The sequence below is a fragment of the Cuculus canorus genome, chromosome 1, assembly GCF_017976375.1.
Source record: "Cuculus canorus isolate bCucCan1 chromosome 1, bCucCan1.pri, whole genome shotgun sequence".
In the NCBI taxonomy this organism is placed as follows: Eukaryota; Metazoa; Chordata; class Aves; order Cuculiformes; family Cuculidae; genus Cuculus; species Cuculus canorus.
The window spans coordinates 204,800,280-204,825,611 of NC_071401.1; the positions used below are offsets into that span (position 1 = coordinate 204,800,280).

General features: G+C 45.1%; 1 protein-coding gene across 1 annotated transcript in view; it reads left to right on the top strand.

Moving 5' to 3' along the window:
- Positions 1-7,499: 7,499 nt before the first annotated feature.
- The window catches only part of MKLN1 (muskelin 1), a 120,074-nt gene continuing 102,241 nt past the window's right edge, over positions 7,500-25,332 (top strand). Inside the window, exons 1-2 of the mRNA XM_054064953.1 lie at positions 7,500-7,626; positions 25,058-25,127. Coding sequence (XP_053920928.1) covers positions 7,529-7,626; positions 25,058-25,127 — 168 coding nt within the window. The 5' untranslated portion in view covers positions 7,500-7,528. The remainder of the gene's footprint in view (positions 7,627-25,057; positions 25,128-25,332) is intronic.

Sequence of the window (25,332 nt, forward strand, 5' to 3'; positions counted from 1 at the left end):
ATTTGTGCTGCCGTTCCCATCTCACTAACTTTTCCTGCTCTCGGCTGCCCCGTTTCAGTTCAGATGAGGCCTAGCACACAAGGGTACCAAGGAGATCTTCTTTCCTCAGCATGGCTGGGAGCCACTTGCATCCCTTAAAAGGCATCTTCTGACTCAGATACACTCTCCTCCATTGTCTGGGGCATGTTGTTTTGCAGCTGGAGATTGGTGAATGAAGCTGAGTTACTGACCTTGATTTGGAAAAAATGCACACTCGGGCTTTGTAAAACAAGCCTTTTAAAGCTGGGTTTTATGCAAAGAATTACACCAATGTGTGTATGGAGACACTAGTATTTCAGGCCCCTTTCAATCTTCTGTGCTGCCAGTGAGCTCTTTCATCTATTTAAGCCTTTAACCAAAGGGCGGATGTTGTAAGAGGTGGTGAAGAGGACTCAAGCAGGTATTTAAACATGTGGCCTAGGAGCAGATGCTTGGATCAGGGCCTAGATCAGGAGAGGAATTTTATTACCTTGAAGGACATATTGTTTTACTACGTTGTAAGGAGGCACAGATGATCACTCTCTCCAAACGGGGGAAAAATGAAATAGCCCGTCTATGAGGACTGGTCCTACATCTTTTCAGTGTGGAAATGCATTGAGGCTCTGCAGAAAATGGGTTTTAATCAGCGTTGCCACTTTTTTTCCCATCATGTCCTCAAAATGGTGAGTGAGGCCAGTTTAAGGAGTTTTTTTGGAATTGCCCTGGTCCCCCTCCAGCCTTGCCCACAGGTTAGAGGTAATTTCCTTTGAGGATGCTATGGGAGCAAGCACATGTTTGACTTGGGAAGATGCTCTCAAGCTCAGGTCCAGCGCAGGCAGGCGACTTTATTCGCCCTGCATGACAGGCTGAGTTAAACTGAATCCCTGGCTTTGCAGAGGGAGCTCGGTTAGGTGAGCGAGCATCGCCAAAATCTGGTATGACAACACCCCATGAGGCCAGTGCTCCGCTTCCGCTTGGAAAACAATAGGAGTTTACACAACTGCATCCCACTTGAGGTTTTCGCCTTACTTCACGGCTGAGCAACGAGACCCCAAATGTAACAGCTCTGCCTAATGTCCTTGGCTCTGTCCTCCTTTGGAAGAAAACATGCTGCGGCCCAAGCTGCCAATGCTATTTCCTCTCACTTGTCTTTAAAGGTCTCTTTTTCCAACAGCTGATCGGCTCTGCAGCTCCGGGGAGTACGTGAGATCCGGCTGGCCCACGATCTAGCTGGTATGGCTGTGTGCCATGTTGTTGTTTGTATTGCTTTCATTTTTTTGGCGTTACTTGGCTCTTCCACGCAACTTGTTTTCATCCTGAACTATGTGCTCATTACATATCTAAACACCCACGCAGGTTTTGCATGAGGAAACTCGAAACACACGCGCAGTAGAGGAGCAAGTTTGTGACGGGGGGGTTGCTGGTGGTGGAATGAGATATTTGTCTCGAGGCAAACACAAACAATTGTCAAATCCCTGAGCTGCCCGTGGTTGGATTTCAAGCCTACTGACGACAAGCATGTGAACGCCATGCGCGCATCCTCCTGGCAAAGAGATGCAGAGGTCATCTCTCGTGGTCACCCTAGTCTCTCCCAGCAACTCCAGCTACTGTCCAAGGCACCCGTCCAGTGACCTCCTGGCCCTCTGGCAAGCTGTGCCCTGAATACCAAAGGGACCCATTTTTGCTGCTAGGAAATCTCTTGCTTCCCCTCTGTGGCCCCATCGTCACAAAGCAGGCAGCCACAGGCAGCACAGATCTATCCAGCCAGCTCAGATCCCGTAGGCACCAAGTTGTGCTGGAGGGTTTCATCAAGATACCAAGCAAAGGGTAAGAAATAGTTTGTTTGCTTCATAACTGCCCTTTTGGGTTTTTTTTCCCTAGAGCAGTGGATTTGAGTAGCTGTTGGAGGAAGCACAGAGCAGAGTCAGTGCCATCGGACCCCCCCCCGGTTGCATGGATCCGGTGTTGCATTGGCGCAGCAAACACAGCATGGCCCTGGAACAGTAGAGCAGAGTATTCATGTTTTCCGAGTCTCTCCTAGTTTTATGGCCCCCCCACCACCAGAGCTGAGCTCCAGCAGCTGCCCTGATTGGGATGCGCAGAGCTGAGCTGGATGCTTGCAGCCTGTCCAAATCTGCAGCACATTGCTCCCCTGCATGCTGCGCTCCTCCCCACGGTGCTCAGTCTCCTCAGTGGGGGAAAAAAACCTCTCCAGTGACTGTGGGCAATTGCATAGTGTTGGGCAGGCTAAGCCCAAGAAACTGAGGGACTCGGTTTGCAGCCTGGGATTGCTTTGCTTCCTTGCAGCCTTTCCTGCTGCCTGCGCTGCAGATGAATAAAGATTTTCCAGGGCTGTCAGTACTGCGTATTTCACCAGCATTTACTTCACTTTAAGTCCAAAATGTGCTAAAAATAAGCTGGCTTGGCATCCAGGTCTTGATTCAAGTGGTAACAGGATACCGGGCTGAGAAACTCCTGGGGTGGTTTGCGCTGTGCAGCGGCGAGCAGGGTGTTGCTGTCTCTCTCTCTTCCTCCTCCTCTGGGTTGCTGTGGGGCTGTTGCCCATTGCTTGTGTGTAATTCCCTAAATTTCATATTCAAAGGTCACAGGTTTTACGTGGTATCGCTCCTCTTGGGCTGGTTATTAGTGAGGCTCCAAATGCCAAGGTAGCGTCTCATCCTCTGGGGTTGAGAGGGTATTATTACAGAGATCCTTAGTAAACTATTTCTTTTAATAATCCTGCAGTAATTTTGGGAGAGGGATGCCTGCAGGCACAAGTTGGGAAAAGTGAAGTATGAAACACCACGGGAAGGCCACAAACTTCAAAAAGCTTCGTTAGCAGAGGGAGGTGTGGATGTTTGCACCTCACACATGGACTTTTTTTGCGCTGTTGCAGAGCCGTGTGGCTTTGATACCAGTGAAAACACTGTGAATCCCCCTCCTGGGAAGGCATCTTGAGATGAAATACTTGCTGCCCTCCCTTGCTTTTGAAATACCCGGTTGATGTTCAGTCTTCAAGGCTGCTGAACGAGTTTTTCATCCACAGGCAGATTTTGCTGCCACATTCTCACTCACTTTCCTAAAATAAAGGAGAAAAAAAAAATCCTTGTGCTAATTTAATCTAGCCAGGCATCTTGCTGTCCTGCCTGATAATATCTTTCCAATCTGTCATTTCCAACAGACAGCTGTTTATTAGTTTGGATTTTTCTCCCCCCCCGGTCTTGAAATACCTCTTCTGCTTTCTCAAGCAGCCCAGAGATGCCCCAAGGATGTCCCAAGCCTCCTCCTTGCTTTGGTTGTAGCTCTGGGGGAAAACATCTCCTTTCTCCAGGAAAAAGCCTACAACAGCCTCAGAGAGAGAAACATGTCCAAGAATACTCAGTTTACGCGCTGGTACTGTAGGTGTTTGGGGTTTCCTGTAGGTGTTTGGGGTTTCCTGTAGGTATAGGTGTTTGGCCAAGACCAATAGCATCTTGGCCTGTATTGGAAACAGCGTGGCCAGCAGGATCAGGGAAGTGATTCTGCACCTGTACTTGGCATTGGTGAGGTCGTATCTCAAATCCTGTGTCCAGTTTCAGGCCCCTCACTACAAGAAGGACATTGAGGTCCTGGAGCGTGTCCAGAGAAGCTGGTCAAGGGGATGGAGAATGTCTTACGAAGAGCTGCTGAGGGAACTGGGGTTGTTTAGCCTTGAGAAAATGAGGCTGAGGGGAGACTTTATTGCTGTCTGCAACTACCTGAAAGGAGGTTGTAGTGAGGTGGGTGTTGGTCTCTTCTCCCAAGTGACAGGTGACAGGATGAGAGGAAACAGCCTCAAGTTGTGCCAAGGAAGGTTAAGATTCAACATCAGGAAAAATTTCTTCACCAAAAGGGTTCTCAAGCACCGGAAGAGGCTGCCCAGGGAGGTGGTTGAGTCCCCATCCCTGGAGGTATTAAAAAAACAGGTAGATGAGGTGCTCAGGGATATAGTTTAATAGTGGGCAAGTACGGTTGGACTTGATGATCTCAAAGGTCTTTTCCAACCTAGCGATTCTATGATTCTATGATTCTATGATTCAGAGTCAGCCTCCCGGCACAGAGCTCCACAGCAGGCCAAAGCACTGAAAAATAACCTGGTGCAGGTCTGGAGAACCTGGTGCAGGTCTGGTGATCCAGAGAGGAGCTTCTCTCCTAACTGAGCACAGCACCACAGAGTGAGAGAGGTACCAGTGCTGCCGGCAAATTCTTCAGCAGCATCCACTGCAAAAGAGGAAATGATTAAATACAAGGTATTTCCTAAAATCCACAGCTAAAGAAAAAAAAAAAAGTCACTACTTATAACAGTGCACAAGATATGGGGAACCACTTGTGTTCCTTTCCACAGCCCAGACTTCTGGGTTGCCTCTCAATGAAGCACCAGGATGACTGTTGTATGGGCTGCAAAAATGACCCAAGGCAAAAAAAAACCTCATTAATTCTGGCACTCAGCGCTCAATTTGCAATGGCTTTCAAACAGGACTGTTGATCAAATGCTAAATCTGGGCACCACTCGATCATCCACATTTTCATTTTACTTGCTGTTTACTTTTATTTATCTATTTACTGTTATTTACAGTGACATTAATAGCTTTAACTCCTACTTGGAAAAAAAAACAAACCACAACCTACCCAAGCATTTAAAAATTGGCAGAAGTGTCAAAACAAGCTTCTTAGGAAGTGTAAGAATATACGGTCAAATATTCAGCCGATAAAATGGAGCAAGAGAGGATAACTGTGCTACCCATGATGGGGCTTGGTGGAGGAGCCAGGCTGGAATCAAATCCCACTGGGTTTTCCTAGACTCTTTGAAGCACTCACCTATGGCCACTGTGAAAGGAGAAAGATGTCCCCTTTGGTGATCAACACATAACTCCAGTCCCACAGTGCTTTCTCTTGAGCCCCAGAGCTACCTCAGCCCCACAGCACCTCCACAGAACATCCTCCTGAGCCCCACAGCAACCTCAGTCCCATGAGTAATCCCCTTGATCCTCACAGCAGCTTCATGAGGCTTTCCACGAGCCCCACAGCCACCTCAGCTCTATGAAGCATCTCCCTCACCTCCACAGCAGCTCTGTGGGGCATCTCCCTGAGCTTATGTACATTATATTCACTATCATAGCACAGTGTACATTGCCTTTGGAGGCTGCTAGAATTCACCGACACCAGGAACAGAAAAATAAAATCCTGTGATTCCTCCTACACCCCACCATTCTTTATGTAGTTTTTTTTAACCATTCTTATACCTCTGTTAGGGAGCAGAAAAAGCACTGGACTCCGACAGTCATTGCTAAGAGTACATTGAGGCATACTGCGGACCATCATTCACTCATAGCCTGGAAAGAAGCTCTGAAGGTCTCTGGTCCAACTTTCTGCTGAAGTTAGATTTGGTTGTGCAAGATGTCATCTAGTCAAACTTTGAATATCTCTAAGGAGGAGATTCAGCAGCTGTGACAATAGTCAGTCATGCCCATGGTTAAAAATTGCATCTTAAATCATAGAATTACAGAATCATAGAATAGTTTGGGCTGGAAAAGATCTTAAAGATCACCTAGTTCCAACCACTCTGCCATGGGCAGGGACATCTCCCACTGGATCAGGCTGCCCAAGGCCCCATCCAACCTGGCCTTGAACACCTCCAGGGATGGGGCAGCCACAACATCCCTGGGCAACCTATTCCAGTGCCTCACCACTCTCATGGTGAAGAAATTCTTCCTTATGTCTAGCCTAAATCTGCCCCTCTCCAGTTCATAACCATTGCCCCTCGTCCAATCGCCATAAGCCTTTGCAAACAGTCTCTCCTCAGCTTTCTTGTAGCCCTTTCAGGTACTGGAAGGTCGCTATAAAGTCTCCTTGGAGCCTTCTCTTCTCCAGGCTGAACAAGCCCAACTCTCTCAGCCTGTCCTTGTATGGCAGGTGCTCCGGCCCTCGAATCATCTTTGTAGCCTCCTCTGGACCCATTCCAACAGCTCTGTATCCTTCTTACGTTGAGGATTCCAGAACCGAACACAGTATTCCAGATGAGGTCTCACAGGAGAGGAATAGAGGGTCAGAATCCCTTCCCTCACCCTGCCGGCCACGCTGCTTTGGATGCAGCCCAGGACATGGTTGGTCTTCTGGGCTGTGAGTGCACATTGCCGGCTCACGTCGAGCTTCTCATTGACCAGCACCCCCAGGTCCTTCTCTGTGGGGCTGCTCTCAATTACATCATCCCCCATCCTGTACTGAGATCAGGGATTGCTCTGACCCAGGTGTAGGACCTTGCTCTCACAGGTTCTCAGAGGCCCACTTCAGCCTATTGGCCTCATCCGTATGGCCCCTCCCCTCCACACCCCTCATTCCCCCGCCCCCAATGCACCCACCCTCTCCTGGCCCCACCCCTTCAACCTTTTAACCATGTGTCCCCACCCCTCTTAGGCCTTTCCCTGCTTGGCCCCAGCCCTCACGTGCTTTGGCCCCTCCCTGATAGGCCCCACCCCTCTTAGTCCCCTACAGTTTGCCCCCTCTCCTCTCTTGGCCCCACCCTTCAGCCGCTTCAGGTTTGGCCCTTCACAGCCCATTGGCCACACCCACCACAGCCCTCTACACGCTTGGCCCCCACCCCTTGGCCTCGACCCTTGCAGTCCTTTATGTGCTTGGCCCCGCCCATCACACTCCTTTGACCACACCCCATTTGGCCACGCCCACCTCACCCAGCTACATGCTTGTTCCCGCCCCTTTGGTTCCTGCCTACTTTGACCCCGCCCCTTGCTACCATTTATTCTATTGGCTCCGCCCCATTTGCCCGCCCCTCTCCTAGCCCCGCCCCTACCCATCCTCTACATGCTTGGCTACACCTACCACAGCCCAATTGCCACACCCCTATTTGCCAGGCCTATCACTGCCCTCTACACAGTTGGTCCTGACCCCCTCGGCCCCGCCCATCACACCTAGCTACACATGTGGCTCCGCCTCCGCCCCTCACAGCCCTTTGACCACGCCCCCAAATGACCACTCCCATCTCAGTCCTCTACACGCTGGGGCTCGCCCCTTTGACCCCGCCCCTTGAGACATTTGGCCACGCCCCTAAGGCCCCGCCCCAAAGAGCCTCTACATGGTTGGTCCCGCCCATCACAGCCTTTTTATCAGGCCGCGTTTGACCCCGCTCCTCGTGTCGCCTGGCAACGCCCCTCTCTTGGCACTACCCACTGCAGGCCTTTTACGCCCTTGGCTCCGCCCCTCGTATCATTTGGCCAATGTCAATGGCCCTCAATTGCACCTGCTCCTCACTGCCCTTTACGAACCTGGACCTGCCCCTTAGCCCCGCCCATCACAGGCCTTTGCCCCCGCCCCATTTGACCACGCCCACCGCACCCCGTGCCCCACCTCTCGTGTCCTCTGGCCCCGCCCCTCGCGTGCTTTGGCCCCGCCCCTCGCTCACCGTTGAAGTGCGCGGCTCCTTTAAGCCCTGGCCCCGCCCCCCGCCCCGCCCCTCGAGGCCGCCATTCACAACAAGATGGCGGCGGCGGGACCGGGGCCGACAGGCGTCGAGAGCCGGGTGCTGGGCTACACCCTGCATCGCTGGAGCAGTTTCTCTTCTACCTACCTGCCCGAGTGAGTGCCGGGCCCGGCCCTCAGACCGCATCCGGGCGCCCCCCGCGCCGCGCCGGGGCCTGCGTGGGGGCCGGGATTGGGCCTGCGCGGGAAGGCCGCGCGCTGAGGAGTGGGGGGGCAGGGAGGCCAGGCCAGGGATGGGGGGGCTGTGAGAAAGAGTCTGTACAACAGAGTTTAGGGAAGGATGTGTGTATTCAGGAGACTTTCTACAGCAGGATTTTGGGGCCTGTGTGTAAAGGAGGGGGAAGCAGTGTGACATGAGGGATCTGCTTGGGGTGGAGTCTTTAAAGTGCGTGTGGGGTGAGGAATCAGTGAGATTTGGGGAGTAGTGAGAAAAGATTGGTACAGCAGGGCTTGAGGGGGCTGTGTGTATTCAGGAGGCTTTGTACAGCAGGTTTTCAGGGCCTGTATGTGTGGGGAGGGGGGATCTCTGGGATTTAGGGGGCTGTATGCAAAGGCGAGGCGATCAGAGGGATTTGGGGGGGGTCTGTGTGTGGGGTAGCATCTTAAAGTGGGGGTAGTGTGAGGGATCAGTGGGATCTGGGAGGCAATGAGAAAAGATCTGTACAGCAGGGTTGGAGGGGTCTGTGTGTAATTGGGAGAGAGCACAGTGGGATTTGGGGGAGGCTGTGTGTGGGGAAAGGTTTGTGAAGTGGGATTTGGGGGGGCTGTGTGTAAAGGAGAGGGCATCAGAGGGATTTGGGGAGGGCTGTGTGTGGGATAGAGTCTTTAAAATGGGGGTGGTGTAAGGGGTCAGTGGGTTCTGGGGGCAGTGAGAAAGGGTCTGTACGACAGGATTGGAAGGGGCTGTGTGTGTTTGGGAGCATCTGTACAGCAGGGTTTGGGGGGCTCTGTGTGTGTAGGTCTGTATAACAGAGTTTGGGGTGGCCTTGTGTCTGAAGGAAAGGGGGTCAGTAGGATTTGGGGGGCTATGAGAAAGGGTCTCTACAACAGGTTGTTGTACCTCCAGGATTTGAGGGAGCTGCGTGTATTTGGGAAGAGTCTGCACAGCAGGGTTTTGGGGGGCTGTGTGTGCATGAAGATCTGTATAGCAGAGTTTGGAATGGTGGTGTGTGTAAAGGTCAGTGAGATTTGGGGAGTTATATTTGGAGGAAGGAGGGATTAGTGGGATTTGGGGGCATCTGTGTGTGGGGTAGCATCTTTAAAGTGGGGGTTGGGGAGCTGTGTGTGAGGGCTCTGGGGTTTGGGAGGGCTATGAGGAAAGGTCTGTACAACACTGTTTGGGGGGCTGTGTGTGTTTGGGAGAGTCTGTACAGCAGGATTTTGGGGCGCTCTGTGTGAGTGAAGGTCTAAAGTAGGATTTGGGGGGCTGTGTGTGTGGAGGGCTGTATAACAGGGTTTGGGATGGCCTTGTGTGTAAAGGAGGGGGGATCAACAGGATTTGGGGGGCTGTGTGTAAATAGGGGGGATCAGTGGGATTTGGGGGATGTGAGTGGGGTAGGATCTTTAAAGTGGGGGTGGTGCGAGGGTTCAGTGGGATTTGAGGGGCGGTGAGAAAGGGTCTGTACAGCAGGGTTTGGGGGCTCTGTGTGGGTAACAGTCTGTAAAATGGGATTTGGGGGGCTGGGAGTGGGGTACAGCCTTTTAAGTGGGAGTGGTGTGAGGGATCAGTGGGATTTGGGGAGCTGTGAGAAAGGGTCTGTACAACAGGGTCTTAGGGGGCTGTGTGTGTTTGGGAGAGTCTGCACAGCAAGGTTTGGGGGGCTGCATTGGAGAAGGGTCTGTAAAGTAGGGTTTGGGGGGCTTGTGTGTGTGTAGGTCTGTATAGCAGGGTTTGAGGTGGCCTTGTGTGTAAAGGGGGGGGGGGTCCATGAGGTTTGGGGAACTGTGTGAGGGATCAGTGGGATTTTGGAGGGATATGAGACATGATCTGTACAAGAGAGTTTGGGGGGGCTGTGTGTATTTGGGAGGGTCTGTACAGCAGGATTTTGGTGGGCTCAGTGTGGGGAAAAGTCTGTAAAGTGGGATTTAGGGGTTTGTGTGTGTCAAAGTCTGTATAGCAGAGTTTTCGGTGGTCTTGTGTGTAAAGGTCAGCAGGATTTGGGGGGCTGTATGTGGGGGAAGAAGGGATCAGTGAGATTTGGGGGCCAGTGGGAAAGGGTCTGAACAACAGAAGGGTTTGAGGGGGTGTATATAATGGGGAGAGTCTGCACAGAAGGATTTTGGGGGACTCTGTGGGAAAAGGTCTCTGGAGTGGGATTTGTGTGTGAGTGTAGGTCTGTATAGCAGAGTTTGGGGTGGTCTTGTGTGTAAAGGTCAGCAGGATTTGGGGGGCTATATGTGGGGGAAGTAGAGGTCGGTGGGATTTGGGGGGCTGTTTGTGTGGGACAGGGTGATCAGAAGGATTCAGGGGGGCTGTATAGGGAATGGAGTGGTGACCACGGCTGGGAGGATGTTTGGGGGGTGGGTTTGAACACCAGCAGTAGGGGGTTGTTTGGGGAAGCGGTTGATGAACAGATTTAGGGAGGGCTTCATGTGGGATGGATGGTCTGGGATGCAAGAGGGGTAAGAGGCAGATCAGATGGGAAGCTTAAGTGCCAGGTGTGGCGTGGAGGGCAGTTTCTGTGTGTGTGATCACCAGGTAATAAGGAGAAACTGGCCCCAGATTTAGGGGAAAAGTGGGCACTGTTTGTAGGAGAGGCTGATGGTCAGGTTAAGTGGGGAGAAGGGTAAGTAAACCTGCCCCTGGCAGTGCCCTGCAGGCTTGGGCTTGTCAGGTGTCTGTGGGCAGTGTGGGTTTTGGCAGGCAGCCTTCCACTCCTGCCCCTGACCTCTGAAATGCTGGAGGCTGCTGGGCAACTGTCACCTGCTATGTGTGGCTTTGGGGAAAGGAAGTCATCTGCTGCCCTTGTGTTCTGATTTTAACTAAAAACCCCTCACATTTTAACTAAACCCCCTTAACTTTTTAACTGAAAAGCTTGACTTTTGGTTTGGCAAAACGAAGCTGAAGCTGTGTTTTTACAGTCATCAGTTTGTGCTGCCTTACTACTGTGAACCTGTCTTGAATAGAAGTCTTGGCTGTGTGGTTATATGAGCTATGGTCCGTTAAATTCCTCTAGTTACCAAAAGTCAAATTTGGAGTGACTGTAATGTGGTCTGGGTGCTATTTTTGACAGTCCTTTTTTTGGGAAATTCTCTTTGGTGCTGGAGGTCAGGAGGACTGTTAGGATTTACAGCACTTGGACAACTGAGTCATTGCAGGTTGTAGTCCTGTCTCGTCATTGGTTGTGCTGAGTGTAATCATAGAACAGTTTGGGTTGGAAGGGACCTTAAAGATCATCTAGTTCCAACCCCCCTGCCATGGGCAGGGACACCTCCCACTGGATCACGTTGCTCAAAGCCTCATCCAACTTGGCCTTGAACACCTCCAGGGATGGGGCATCCACAACTTCTCTGGGCAACCTGTTTCAGTGCCTCCTCACCTTCTCAATAAGTAATTTCTTCCTAATATCTGATGTATTCTCCCCTCTTTCAGCTTAAAACTGTTACACCTCATGACAGGGTTGCCTTATTTGTTGGTTATTAAAGTCATTAATCATTTCCACTTTCTAAAATGAAGCAAACCTTTAAAAACGAAGTTTTTCTACACTAAGTTCCTAGTCATATCTTTCTTAGATATTAAAAAGAAACGAGTTCTTTTCTAATTGACGCTCTTTGGTGATACGTAATCCCTTTATCTTTCTTGTTGAAAAGACTTGACTTTAAGGTGTTTCTTCCAGGTCTGTGATCATGCTTGTTGTTGTTTCTGCTAGCATTTCTGGCTTCTAACATGGTATTAAGTGCAGATCCCTGAATAGAAGGGTGACAGTCCGTTATTGATCTCACTAATGCTACATAAAAAGATAATACCTTCTTTCTCCTTGATATTCCTTTCCAAGGCCCCCGTTAGTCCTTTTTGCTACAGACTAGTGCCTGTAGGAATTAATGTTTACATGGTATCTGCAGTGCTGCCCAAAGGCCTTAATGTCATTACCTTCTGTGATAAAAATACCTTTCCTATAGTAGAGTTGATGTTTCACAAAAGCATGACCTTGCATTCAGATGTTTTTAAAGATGTTTAAATGTGCTTATTATCAGTAAAACCAATTTTAACGGCTCATAAGCAGTGTTCAATAATCTCAGCGATGGGGTTACTCTTTGGAATGCTGACCTTGGTCTGAGGGATGCTGGCCCTAAAGCTTTTGTGCTGTCTCATGTGAGAGTTTTGGTTTCTATGTGCTGTGTGCTAACTTTTGATTCCTATGTTCTGCCAGAGAGCTTAAATGTGATCTGAAATGGAAAGGGAAGGCTTTGACCTGTGATTAAGATTAGATTAGATTCTTGAAAGGAGAAAAATTATGAAGAAACTTATGGGAGGGTAGGTTTTGGGGATGCAGTGAAGATGGAAAACTTCAGAACCACTGGGACAGGAACATAGCATGCTGTGGGATGAACACGAGGATAGAGCTTAAAGTTTTCTTGGTATGCAGAACAGAATTATGCTTTTCTCGAAGGGTATTGGGAATTCTAGTTATATGGCAGTTTAAGTTTGTTAGCGTAATTGGGAAGAAACCACTTCAACCTTGACTTAGAGGAGGGGCTGTGCCATAATACTTGTAGGAATACTTGGTTTAATAATCATAGAATCACCAGGTTGGAAAGGACCCATGGGATCATAGAGTCCAACCATCGAGTCCAAAGTGCTTGTGGAAGAGGATCAGAGTCGATTACCTGTGTTCTATGTCAACTAAGTATGATATAAACTCACTTCTTCAGTAGTTGCATGGGTTTAAAAGAAAATCGAAGCTTTGAACTAGAAAGCTTTCATTGCTGTTGTGCAGGGAAGAAATTAGATGTTTGGTAACTAACATTGCATCTGCTGATGTGGTGCTGAACTGATACTGAAACTTTTCAGAACACTGAAATCACCTGATAACTTTTCTTTTCAGTTAAAAAAACCCCAAAATTGTTTATCAAAGACCTTTCTGGTCTTGTTTAGGATCAATAATATGTTGAAAAACACCAGTTTCCTTTCAATGACAGAAGTATTTTGTGGTGAATGCCAGCATCTTTCCTGCTGTGTTTGGTGGTGGTACTAGGGGATTAGTTAGTGCTGGATCCAGTTTCTGGCTGTTCTACCAGTGCTGCAGCTACCTGCAGGTCTGCAAAGATCTTTTCAAAGACTATATGAATATCATCCTTCTTGAGTCTGCCAAATAATAGCTCAGCTGTTTTTCAAACTGCTGGAGTTGTTCACTCTCTTGGCTTGCAGGTGCTAGCAGGAAGGCTGGCTTGGATGTTTGTTTTGAAAACTCTATGGATAGAAGTGAAAGAGTTAGTCTAGAAATAGTGGCTAGTTGAGCCTGCGTTGTAGGGGAAATTGTGCCTTTGGGAAGAAAATTGATCCAAGAGGAAACTTGTTCTTGAAACATCTAGTGTTTCCAGAGACGCTCTGCCATGCAAACGCAATAGTGCGTTCAGAGGCTTCAGCTTGTCCAACTTGGAAAATAATCAACCCAACCAGTTGCCCAAGAACCTTCCATTGCACCCATTCCTTGCCTCTCTGTGGTTCCTTCACCAAGGAGCAGAGCGATATGAGAAGCCCCTCTCTGATGTCTCGTGAGGGACCGTCCTAGGGGTTTCCCCACCACCACCAGTTGCTTCAGATGAGATGCACAAATAAGTCCTGGTGTCTCTTGACAGACACTTAGAGAGACCTGAACTTTATTCCCCTCTCTCTGGCCTTCTGCAGGAAGTGATGAGCTCAGTCACTTCTCTAGGCTTTTTTTTGATGAGGAGGCAATGAACAATCTGTAGAAGGTAATGTAACCCTTTTTGAACTTGGTTTCTTTTTGTAAGGACAGAATGGAAAACTATTGCTCTGCATTCTGAGAGAAGCACTTCATATCCTGATTTTTTTTTTAATACGTGCTCCGGTTCCAGCTGCCTGCTGGGGTGAATAAGAGGTGAAGTATTGTGCTCGGTGTGATGGCAGTCATATACCCTCTTCTGTTGCTAAATGATAAATTACTCTATCTTAGGACCATGGCTTCTAGTGGTTGCATCAGACCCGTGACTGATGTGTTCTTGTGGTTGGCTGATGCACTCAGGTTCTTCTGTCACTGTTTTATATGGCTGAAATCCCACTTCAGAGACTCACAAGTGCTTTTTACTGGGGTATGCTAGTCATGTACCTTTATGGGTAAGTTTTGTCCGTTTTCTGTTGCTCAGATCTTTAGAGTCATTCAGATTTTCCTGGATGGCATCTCTGTAGAGAAAGAACAGTGTATTTCCTGGATTTGACTTCAGGACTTTTATGAGTATTTTGCTCAATTATTTCTTGTTCTAAGGTTATTATTAAGAATATAAAATAACATTGGCTTCTTAGCTGACAATTAAATGTCATTAGCAACCTCCTCCTAATCGGTAGTCACTTTTTCATTGCTGTCCTTTTTTTTTGTGTGTGTATGTGTTTCTCTTTCAATCTCAATTATTCTGATGATTCCAGTCTTTTCCAGTTTGACACTTTATGAGATTCTGCTTCAAAAGTTGAAGGCTGAATGGCTCTGTCTCTTTCCTGGAAAGCATGCTGCAAGAGAGGAAGATCCAGCAGATTTCTTACACTTAAAATAATTGTGTGCGTTTTTGCCAGGTTTCTGTATTTCCATCAAACCAGAAGAAGTAAACTAAGCAAAAGATACTTTGATAGTGAAGCATTGGTGACTTGTAGATTTCCAGTGTGAGAATGCAAATTGTTTTTGCTTTTTAGTGAAGAGGATGTGAATGTGAGTTCCTGCCCAGCCTAACCAAACATCTGCTGCTGCGTTGTGTTTACTCTGAAACAGAGATCTACTCTACTGTGTTTTCAAATCTAACGTATTGCAAAGCATTAGCAAGAAGATGCTGAGAACATGTACACAAACTTTCTAGGGTAAAGTCCACAGGATTAAAAAAAACAAAGCAAAACAACCCCAAGCCAGCCAGAAAATAACCTGCATTCCAACTACTCTGTTCTCTGAGATTTCTGTGAGAGGAAAACAGATGTATTTGTGGCTAGTGAAACATGATTCACTGTTCCTCCTCCTGCCATGTGAAACCGATGATTCAGATCTGTACCTTAGAGGTTCATACAGCTTGTTAAAGATGCATCCACGTCTTGAAGAATCTCACGTTCGAGTTGAGATCAGTCGTGAGTAGTGAAAAGGGTTGCTTTTTCTGTTCTCTTTTCTGATACCGAGCTCTCTTTCCCTGATGAGCTGAAGATCCTTTCAGTTGAGGTTTCAGCGGTTTAAAGCTACCTTAACCCGTCCAAAACTGTGGACTAGCAGTGTGCTTTGAGCTGTTTTGGCAGGGTGAGCTGTGCTTGTCCCCCATACACTAGAAATCTTATGATACTGTCTTGTGGTTTCTTAACTTCAGTATTGTAGCAGTGGTGATTTGAATTCTAGTTGTAGAACTGCAACTCTGTTTTTTTTTGCACATACAAGCATAAATGTAGGGTTTTTTTCAGCTTTAATTGGCAGCATTTACAGCTTTACTTGTGTATTTTGGTGTAGCCAATTCACTTTCCTTGTTCTAATTGCTTTGCCTTTAGACATGGGAAGATGAACAGTCATTGCTGCTGGCTGTCTGTTATTACGTGCTTGTGATGTCTTTGTGATATTGATCGATACTTTCAACATTTACTGAAAAGAGCTGGAATGCAAACACTGGCAAATGAAGCGAGCTGACGGACTCTGTTCCCCTCTGGTGAACCCTGTGTATGGAAATGTTCTCAGTTTTGTTTCTCGTCCTTTGCAGTGTCCAGTGGAAAATGTTTTTTTGGTTGTTTTTTTCCCCCCCTCCTCACGTATTTGTGTAGATTTTCTGGATGTTTCTAGACAATCTCATGGCCTGACAGGCGTTTTTCCCCTTGCTTACATCATTTCTGTAGCCTGGAAATTTTCTCTGAAAGCTGGAATTCAATATTTAAAAGCAAAATATTTCTGTAGAAAATAAAGTTGCCTACAGATTAACTCTGTAAGTATGAGGTGCTTCTCTAGTATCCAGTAAGGTGAAGTGGTGAGAAAGAAAAATGTTGGAGAGGTGGAGGGAGTGGAAAAACCCCAAATTATTAAGGTCTCTTAGCTCTTGCTTCTCAGGTAAAAGCATAAATGCTGGAGGAGAATAAATGTCTTTAAGCGCCAGTTAAAATATAGCCATTATTTAAGTGATTAGACAGCATTTTATTCACTGGCAGAAGCTTGAAGGTGAAATGCTAATTGCTCTGGTTCCCTGGTGTGACTAACCTGGTGGAGCCTGTATTACTACAGCGTTCAACCTTTTCTGGGATGGCATTTTTGGGGAACATTAAGAATGTAAAATTTTCATAGGAGTTGTTAACATGATCAGATTATGGATCATTTGTTCTGTATGTGGCTTTATATCCTGCAAGCTTAATAAAAATTTTCTAGCTCCTGATTACTAATTACTTGCTTGAAGAGTAAAACACTGTTTCAAACTGAGCACATTTTCCTTGTATAACTGTTGTTATTGCTGAGACAGCATGTACAGTCTGTTTGATTTTTTTTTTTTACATGGCAAAGAATATAGTTTCTTATTCTGTACATTCATCTTTTTAGCAGATCGCTGTTAAAATGCATGATTAGGTTTATCACTGTTGTTGATTTTATGCGATCAGGATTTTCCTGTTGAGATTAAGTGATGTGTGCAGCATTGATTCAGTCAAGTTATCTAGAGGTCAACATGTTCTAAACTTCCAAAACAAGTCAGGCCTTGACTGACTTTTACTTACAAGTTAATATAAACCTCCAAAACCAAATGTAGTTTTATTTTTGACTACAGCCTGCTCAATTTCATAGGACCAGTGGACTGTAGGTTCACCTGGGTCTGAATTCAGTAATATGCTAGTTATTAGAAGGGGAGGAAGGAGCACTGAAGATGTACAGGTGTTTGTTACCTTAGTTTTGTTATTTTAGTCATTACTTGACACTTAGGATACATAATCTTTGAGAAATTACTACCTGGACGAATTTGAATCAAGGATCGCAACCATGTATTTAAGTTGAGGATAGCAGCCTGCTGTCTGAATTTAAACTGCAGAAGCAGACTGGTTGATTGCGCTTGCTTCTCCTCTGCTGGTGTGTTCCGCAATTCCTGGAAAATGACAGAGTCTTGATAATGGAGAAGAACTGCACGTTGGTAATTTTGAGTTCAGTGATGTTTTCCTCTGTCCTCTCTGCCTTCCTTCCCTCCAGCTGACTGCCGAGTTCACAATGTCCTTAACAGGCTCTGCGAAGGTGCCTGAAAAATGCTGAAACTCTGCCTAGGAGATTATCTGTATTTTTCTTGTGTGCTTTTCCGTACTTAAAGCAACATTTGGCTCTTATAACTATTTAAACACTGATTTACTAGCCTAGTCTACATTTGAAAGTTGTATTGGTGAAGAGATGCTCTTAACACAGTGTGAAAATGGAAGAAAAAAAATTTGGATTAGGTAAATTGACCTGTGAGTAAGGAATTGCAGAACGAGTTCCCACTCTGATCTTTCATGATGATGTGCTATTGCCAACTTAAACATTTTGTCTTCTAAAAAAAGTGCTTTCTGGTGACAGAGTTTGGGAATTGTCAAATGTGAAAGTAATGTTGACTTGGGAACTCCTGTACCCTTTAGGAGGAATTCTTTATATTACCCCAAAATAAGGAATTATTCCCTAACGTAGCTCTGGGCCAAATGTTTCTGATTTGTAACACAATTCCCTACATAACCAGTACTTAATGACAGGTTGATGTTTCTTTGTTTTCCCAGGTCAGTATTTTGTCTTCTGGGTTCCCTAAGCAGAGCTGCATTGTTAGCAAGAGAACCATGACTCTGAAAGGAAAACTATTATAGTGAAGGTGGTCCCACCTGGAACCAGAAAGCGTTTTCTGTATAGCTTTGGTGGAAAAACTGATATTAGTTTGAGTGTGAGGGGCTTCAGCCTGTTCCATGGAACATAGTCTGCTTTAAATTCTTTTACAAGCCTCATGTTTTGGGTGAACTTTTTACTAGGTGTGAAGTTACAATGGTGTTGAATATTAAGGATCTGTTTATGGCTTACAGTAGGAATTTATATCTTTACATGTAAGCACTTGATCTGTTTTGTGAATCGTCCTTCAAGTGGAAATATTAATAGTATTTTACCTTGTAAGAGCATTGTCGCAATGCTGTGAAATCATGGAAGACCTAAATCTACCTTCTTGCCTTCGTAAAATTTTTCCGTATGTGTGTAAATCAAACAAAATGACTCCACTAAGTTTGTGATGCTTCCAAAATAGCATAGGGGATTTACAGAGATGTGTGCTAGACATGGCTTTCCTCTGCTCTTCTTGTGAAGCGTCTGTCCCTTTCCAAGGAGATGCTTTTGGAAATGAGAACTAAGAGCAACGTGGTACTGAAGTGAGCTACATCACCAGTATTGTGGAAGGTTTGGGAAACGTCAGTTCAGTAGCTGTTCTGGTGATTGCTGACAGTAGAAATCCCTGTTTTCACACGCTGTCTAAACTATTTTCCCACCAAGACGTGAGATTTTTTTAAAAATATAAACTGAACTTTGTTAGAAAGTGGCAGCAGCTGGTGATGTCTTAAACTCTGGCAGGTTCTACTACAGTTTTTTGTTTGTTGGCTACAAATCCAGTGAGCTGGAGTCTAATATCTTCATCTTTTTCCTTGAATATTGCAGGGTAGAATTCAGCCTATTCTGGGTCTTTTGGACAAGGCCGTCTAGTGGTAGGGCAAGGGGGACTGTCTTTAAATTGGAAGGGGGAAGATTTAGTTTAGAGATTAGGAAGAAATTCTTCGTGATGAGGGTGATGAGGCACTCGCTTAGGTTTCCCAGGGAAGCTGTGGATGCCCCATCCCTGGAAGTGATCAAGCCCAGGTTGGATGGGGCCCTGAGCAGCCTGGTCTGATGGGAGGTGTCCCTGCCCATTGCAGGGGGGTGGAACTGGGTGATCTCTAAGCTCCCTTCCAGCCCAAACCATTCTATGATTAAGGCAGGGGTTTATTTCTGCTCATGGACCTCCTGGAACCTCTCATAGGCTAAGCTGCATGCACGCTACGGTCTTGAGTTACTACTTCAGGCTGGATTACAAATATTCTTGTGGTTTAGATGTGTAGAAGTGAACACTGAGTGTAAGAAGAAACGGGCAGAAGAAAAGGTTCCAGATAATCTTATATTCACTATTATAAATTCATGAAGATGATCAGGTGAAACAGTCTGTATATTTGCTGATTTTGTCAGCGTCTTAAGTTATTTTCTTTTCAAAAAGTAGATAGACTTTAAGTACATGGAAAAGATCTGTTGTTTCAATGATCTAGCAAATCTTGAAGTTAAAACCAAAGCTAGTGCGGGGAGAGAACAAACAGCAATAATCTTTAAGCTTGAATGTTCAGCATCACTTACCAGTTAAATTGCATCTAAACTATAATCTCTGAACATTGGAACAATTAGTCTGGTAATCAACTGGGATGTACGAAATTACTGTGGTTACCTGTTTAAGCAAATAAGTTTGGCTTTATTCTATTTTTTCTCCCCTTTTTTCTTCTGCTGTGCTGACGCTGAAGTTGGAGCTGAGAGCTCTTGCTGCTAAGGACTTGAGTTACTCACTGCTGTGATACAGTCAAAAGTTTAATCCGTGATTTAAGGATGTTGAATGTCACCAGAATAGAAGTTATTTACCAGGCTCTGATAACTTGCTAGGAATTCACTATCCTACTGCAGTTTTAGTCACTATGGGTAACATTTAATTCCTGTTGTGTCTGGAGGAAGCAATGATGAATCGGAAATATCTTGTTTAATAACTCTTGATTAGATGGGGAGAGTTAATTTTTAACTTGCGTTACTAGAGACATCTGCAACATTTTGTGTTTAAGAAGCAGTTTATTTTTTAGCGAAGACCTTTGCGCACCTTTGGGCTGACAGTGATGAGAGGCAGCTTAAAGAAAAAAACCCTGTTAATTGAAAGAAATAATTGGGAAACTGGTTTTAATGGAACTATTTCTGGGTCAAGACTAAGTGACACCTGTTTTGTTGTCCTGTATAGGTAGCTGTGATGTGACAAGTACATTTGTCAAGTGATTGCTAAATGAATTGGTTTATTTTTGTATGGTGTACCTGCTTAGCAATTTTACTTCTGGTAGAAGCAAATCTCTAGTGAACTGGAAGTTTTTGTGAAACTCTGATGCTGAGGAGGTGAAAGCAAATTTGAGCAGTAAACGTTGTGACACTTGCTAACTTAACACATTTCACATCTTGGACTGTATCAGAAACAGCATGACCAGAAGGGCCAGGAAGGTTATTCTGCCCCTGGACTTGGCACTGGTGAGGCTGCACCTCGAATACTGTGTTCAGTTCTGGGCCCTTCCCTGCAAGAGAATGTTGAGGTTCTGGAGCACGTCCAGAGAAGAGCAACAAAGCTGGTGAAGGGGCTGGAGAACAAGTCTTGTGAGGAACAGCTGAGGAGACTTTGGTTGTTTAGCCTGGAGAAGAGGAGGCTGAGGGGAGACCTTGTCGCTGTCTACAACTACCTGAAAGGTGTTTGTAGAGGGGAGGGTGCTGGCTTCTTCTCTCAAGTGACAGATGTATAGGACAAGGGGAAATGGCCTCAAGCTGTGCCCGGGGAGGTTCAGATTAACATTAGGAAAAGATTTTTCACCAAAAGGGTCATCAGGCACTCGCAGAAGCTGCCCAGGGGAGGTGGTTGAGTCACCATCCCTAGAGGTATTTAAAAGACTGATAGATGACGTACTTAAAGATATGGTTTAGTGGCAAATAAGTACAGTTGGACTTGATGATCTCAGATCGCTTTTCCAACCCAGTGATTCTATGATAACAGTATAGTATTTAAAGTTGCACATTTGTGTTCGTGTTTAACTCAGACTTTGTTGTACCATGCAGGAGGTCCTCCTGTACTTCTTAGCAGTAAGTTTAAGAAGGGCTATGTTTTAAAAAATGCAAAACTAAGAAGCAACACCTAAAGCCCCAAACCTTGTTTCCTGAATGTGTCTGCATTCTGCATAATTACTCTGCATGTTTTACTATTTCAACCAAGACATTTTCATGACTTCATGTCCTTATGCCATTCTAGGCAGAAAACTTTTTCAACAGAAAGGGGAAAAACTTTATAACAAAATCTAAAAAGCTTTTTTGAACTGCTTTTGGGTAGAGCCATAGGTGCCTCTAGCTTTTTAAACATTGCAGCTGGGTGGTTTGAAACCAGCATTAGTGCACCGAGTTTCTGGGAGTTGCAGGAGAAAAAGGTCTCTAGTTCTTTCCAGATCCATGGAATAGAGTTTTTTTTTGTTGTGACTTTTTTTTTTGCTGTTTTTCTTGGTGAAGGCTGTGTGTACATTCTAGTGTCCAGGCTGGGCAAGAGTATCCACACTGATGCTTTGCACCGACTGCTGTGATGGTTCCGCATGTTTGAAATAGTTGGCCCATCACATCTTACAGTCTTCTATAACGTGGAAATTTTAGTCAGTGTGTTCTAGTGGCTGCATTCCTGACAGGCTGGTTTGGGATGGTTGTAGCAAAAAGATGAGAGAATCCTCACGTGGACGACCCTGAAGAAAGCGCTTTGTCCGTTTTTGGTCACACTCTGTTTTCGTAGCGCTCCAAATGCTTTTTTCAGTTTAATAGCGTGGTACCTTGGTGATTTTTGAGAAGAGCTGTGTCCGAGTTCCAAGTCTTCTTGGAGTCGCGTGTGCCCTTTTCTGCACAGCTGCTTTCTGAAGAGCCTTTTGAATGTGCCAAGCAAAGCTAGTGTTTTGGATTTGTTTATTCTTAAGGACTCATTCCTAAAATCATGGATTTCTTTAATAGCAGTCTCATGAAAATATTTAGGTTAGATGCAAATTATAGCAGCCTTAAACCTAATTTGCAGCATATTCTGCGAAGTCATCTTGTTTCTCCCTTCCTCCCCTCCCAGAGGAAAGAAAAACTCTCCCTTGGTGACTGTCATGCCTGAACCACAGAGCTCTTTGCACAGAGGAGTGCTCTGGTAATACCGAGTGTGGGGACATCTCTGTAATTCCAGCAGAGATCAGCCAGCGGTTGGTACAACAGATATGATCGTTTCTGTGTTGGTAAAAGGAAAAATTATCTACTTCCAGCAGTTGCAGGACCAGCGTCTGCATGGATAATAAAAAGAAACTTCGACTGTGTTCTGCCAAGAGGGCTTTCTACACAGAGCAGCTGCAATGATCGGCTTCTCTTATTTAGCAGTGGGAATGCTTATGGTAAGGCTTAGATGCTGATAGCTGTGGGGGAAGCTAGGTTATGAATTTAAGGCACAGCAGAAGTGCCTCTGGATATATTACTGTTTGCATCACAAATAAAAAGGCTCCTTCTGCCTAGCTTTTAGTGTGGGGTAGGATCGCCCACAAAATGGCAGAGTTACCAGGACATCTCATTTTTTCTAGAGTTACTTGCCAGTGAGAGAGTTGTTTTAGGAGTTCAGTCCAGCGTGAACCCTGAGTCCAAATCCAGATGCTCATCTCCTTTTCTCTGTTTGTGCTGGCACGAGCAGTACTCAGAACTGGAGTACTGATCTGACTAAAGGAGTTATTTATGCTAATCTTTATTATAGCTGCTAGTGTGGCGGAGGGGAAGGATCAGACGTGAATGGGTGGAATGGTCCCTCTTGGCAGCATTGTAGAATTATGCTAGACTAGATCTTCTATGTACAGTTTATGATTGAGTTATCTCAAACTGCGTTTAGTGGGTTGCTCTTTTCACAGGAAAAGCTTGCGTAAAACTCTGGCACTTGCAGTGGCTCAAGGGCTTAAAAGTAACTTTTTTTAATGCCTTCTGAAAATTATATGGAAAGTCATCGAGTTAATGGACTTTTCACTTCTAAAGTTTCTCAGATTTTAATCTAGAAGTCATATCTGAAAAGCCTGCTTACATGTACTGTGTGAGAGTGTTGTGATGTCCAGAAGAAGGGCTTTACATGGAAAAAGTTGCCTGTCATTAGGATATGCATTTGTTTCTTACTGTCTCATGACTGCTGGAATGCTTGAATTCCTCCAAGCCTATAAATTTTCCTAAACCATTATGGGTAAATTGACTTTCTACATATGGACTGTTGTCTTCAATGTTTGTTTAATCTTAATAAATTAAGAACCCATGTATTTTCAAACATATTTATAACTCCATTGACACTATCTTTATCTTTTAAAATTCTCTTAAGCTTTAATTGTGTGAGCTGCCTGTCCCTTCTTTCTCTCTGCAGAAGGATTTTTATCTTGTCTAGCTGTACTGATTGAGGTCCTCTTTTATTGTGGCAAACTGATCTTTAACCTGGAGAAGCAAACAAATCTACTTCTAAAAATACAATCTTTGGGATCTGTCCCAGTTATAAAATGCCTCTTTCCAGCAGGGCATTATCTGACCATGCAACAGTGCCAATTCCTGCAAATGTTGCTCAATGTATGAGGAGGTGATTGTCTAATGTTTAAACAAATGTAATAGCATCATAAATAAAATGTATTCTGTAGGGTAAATTGTCTTCTTGTGTGCTGGAATGAAGTTCCTTAAAGGAGAAAAGCCATACAGTGTTATGTGGTTTTATCTGCCTTCGTGTCCCTGAAGTATTTAATATAAGATACGTTTCTCCTTCAAGTTTAGCATTTTATTCTTTCTCTCCAGATAGTAAAAGCTATTAAGAAATTCCTAAATATCCTTTTACCTTGCCTGTGGCGTGGTATAGGAGGCTGCAGGTACGATTTTTCTCATAACAAGTGTGGTTTGGTTTCGAATGGTGACTTAGCTTTGAGACTGGCAACTTTTATTAGAAATCTGTGTCTCATTAGTTCCGAAATTCTCCCATTTGATTTGTTTGGTTCATTTTGTCCTTGTTGTAATTAAAGACAGGGGCTGGGTTTTCTCTCAGAGTTGAGCCTCTTCATGCTGCAAACTAGATGTACTTAGTCGGATGTTTAATTATGCAGCCAAGTGGCTTCACCTTTCGTATTTTGACGCGGTTGGAGCACAAGGGTACTGCGTGTCCCTGTGCTGTTCAAATGCGTTTTCCCCACAAAGCATGTGTGAATAAACCAGCTGCAGGCTTGGGCCAGCGCTGGCATCACTGTTAATAAATACCATGCTGTGGTGGAAACTAGCTTTAAGGTAGAGGGAACTTCAGTTTTGTTCCTATCCATGTAAAAACCTTGACACGCTTCTTGCAAAGCCTGTGGATGGACAGCCGCTAGTCCAGCTCTCTAAAATATATGTATTTTAAAGGCCACCCTGGTCTTGCTCCTTGCTGTCTCCCATGTCACGGCGTGGGACTGCTTGGATACCGTTGCTAGTGTGTTGATTTTGGTCTGCCTGATGTGGAAAGAGCGAGCTAATTTCTCTGTTAATGCTCAACCTCTGACTTAACCTCTTTCCCTTTGGAGCTTTTATATGAGCACTTTTTCTTCCAGTCCTTTGTAGTAATCCAGATGCTCGTGTTCTTTTCCTCCTACACAGCAGATGGAGATGGCATAAGCCTTTTGATGACTGCTTCATTCTTTTTACATAAGTTTTATGAGGTGGCGAGTTCATGAGCTGGACATGGTAGAGCTCATAAGCCCTGCCCAGCAGCTGGTGCAGCCTTGCCTCCCCAAAAGTTTCATGTATTTTAGGGAGGATTTTTTAGGTTTTAATTTAATCTGGGAAATGAGCTTCACCATGTGGTGATGGGAGAGGGAAAGGTAAATCCTTCGTGTGATTTCATGATGAATCTATTTCATTTTAGCAGAAAACTATTCTGAATTCGTTCATTACCTAAATGCTGTGCTTTTCGAAACCATAAGAAAGCAGTGCAGAGGTAATTTTGCCAGCTAGAGCTGAACTTCTGCTTTCCTGTGTGGTGTTCTGGGCTTGTAGCTCATATGAAAAATACTTGTTACGATTTGGCATGAGATAGATGGTGTTCTTCCATGCTTTGAGAAGGCTTAAGTAGGTTAGCAGTTCTCTCTCTTTGTTCCTGTATTGCCTGTCTAGTTAAGGACAGTTCTTGGCTTTTCAACTGTTCTACTGCTGATCATTTTAATCTTATTGAAAAATTCTTACATTGCAGTTGAGGTGGATGAGACCATTTTTTCCACTTCATTGTGGACTCAAGCCTTCATAAATTAATCTGTTTTACATTTATTTCACAATTTGGATTTTTTTTTTTTTGTTTTGCAACGTGGAGCTCCATTTCACAACCACAAAGGCTGGAGGGATCCTGTGAAGTAGGGATGTAGAACATTTGTAATAAAAGAGGGGGAGAACCTTGGTCTCTGCCTAGCGACTTAGGTAGTTGCATGAGAATGTCGCTGATCTGGATGTATGCTAGAACTTTCTGTAGCTGTAAACAATGTGGCTGTTATTTAAATTACTTCTGTCTCCTCATTTTATAGGAATATATTGGTGGATAAGCCCAACGATCAGTCCTCGAGATGGTCTTCAGAAAGCAATTATCCTCCCCAGGTAAGCATCTGAATCTCTCCAACTGCATAGCTGTGTTGTACAACTTAGTGTATGCTGAGTTTGTGTTTTAAGTGTAGGCTGCCACCATTTATTTATTTACTATTATTATTATTATTATTAATTATTTATTATTTATTTATGTTTATATAGATGGCCTTTGTAGCCTACCTTCTCTCAGTAAAATGTAGTTTGTTGGTACATTAAG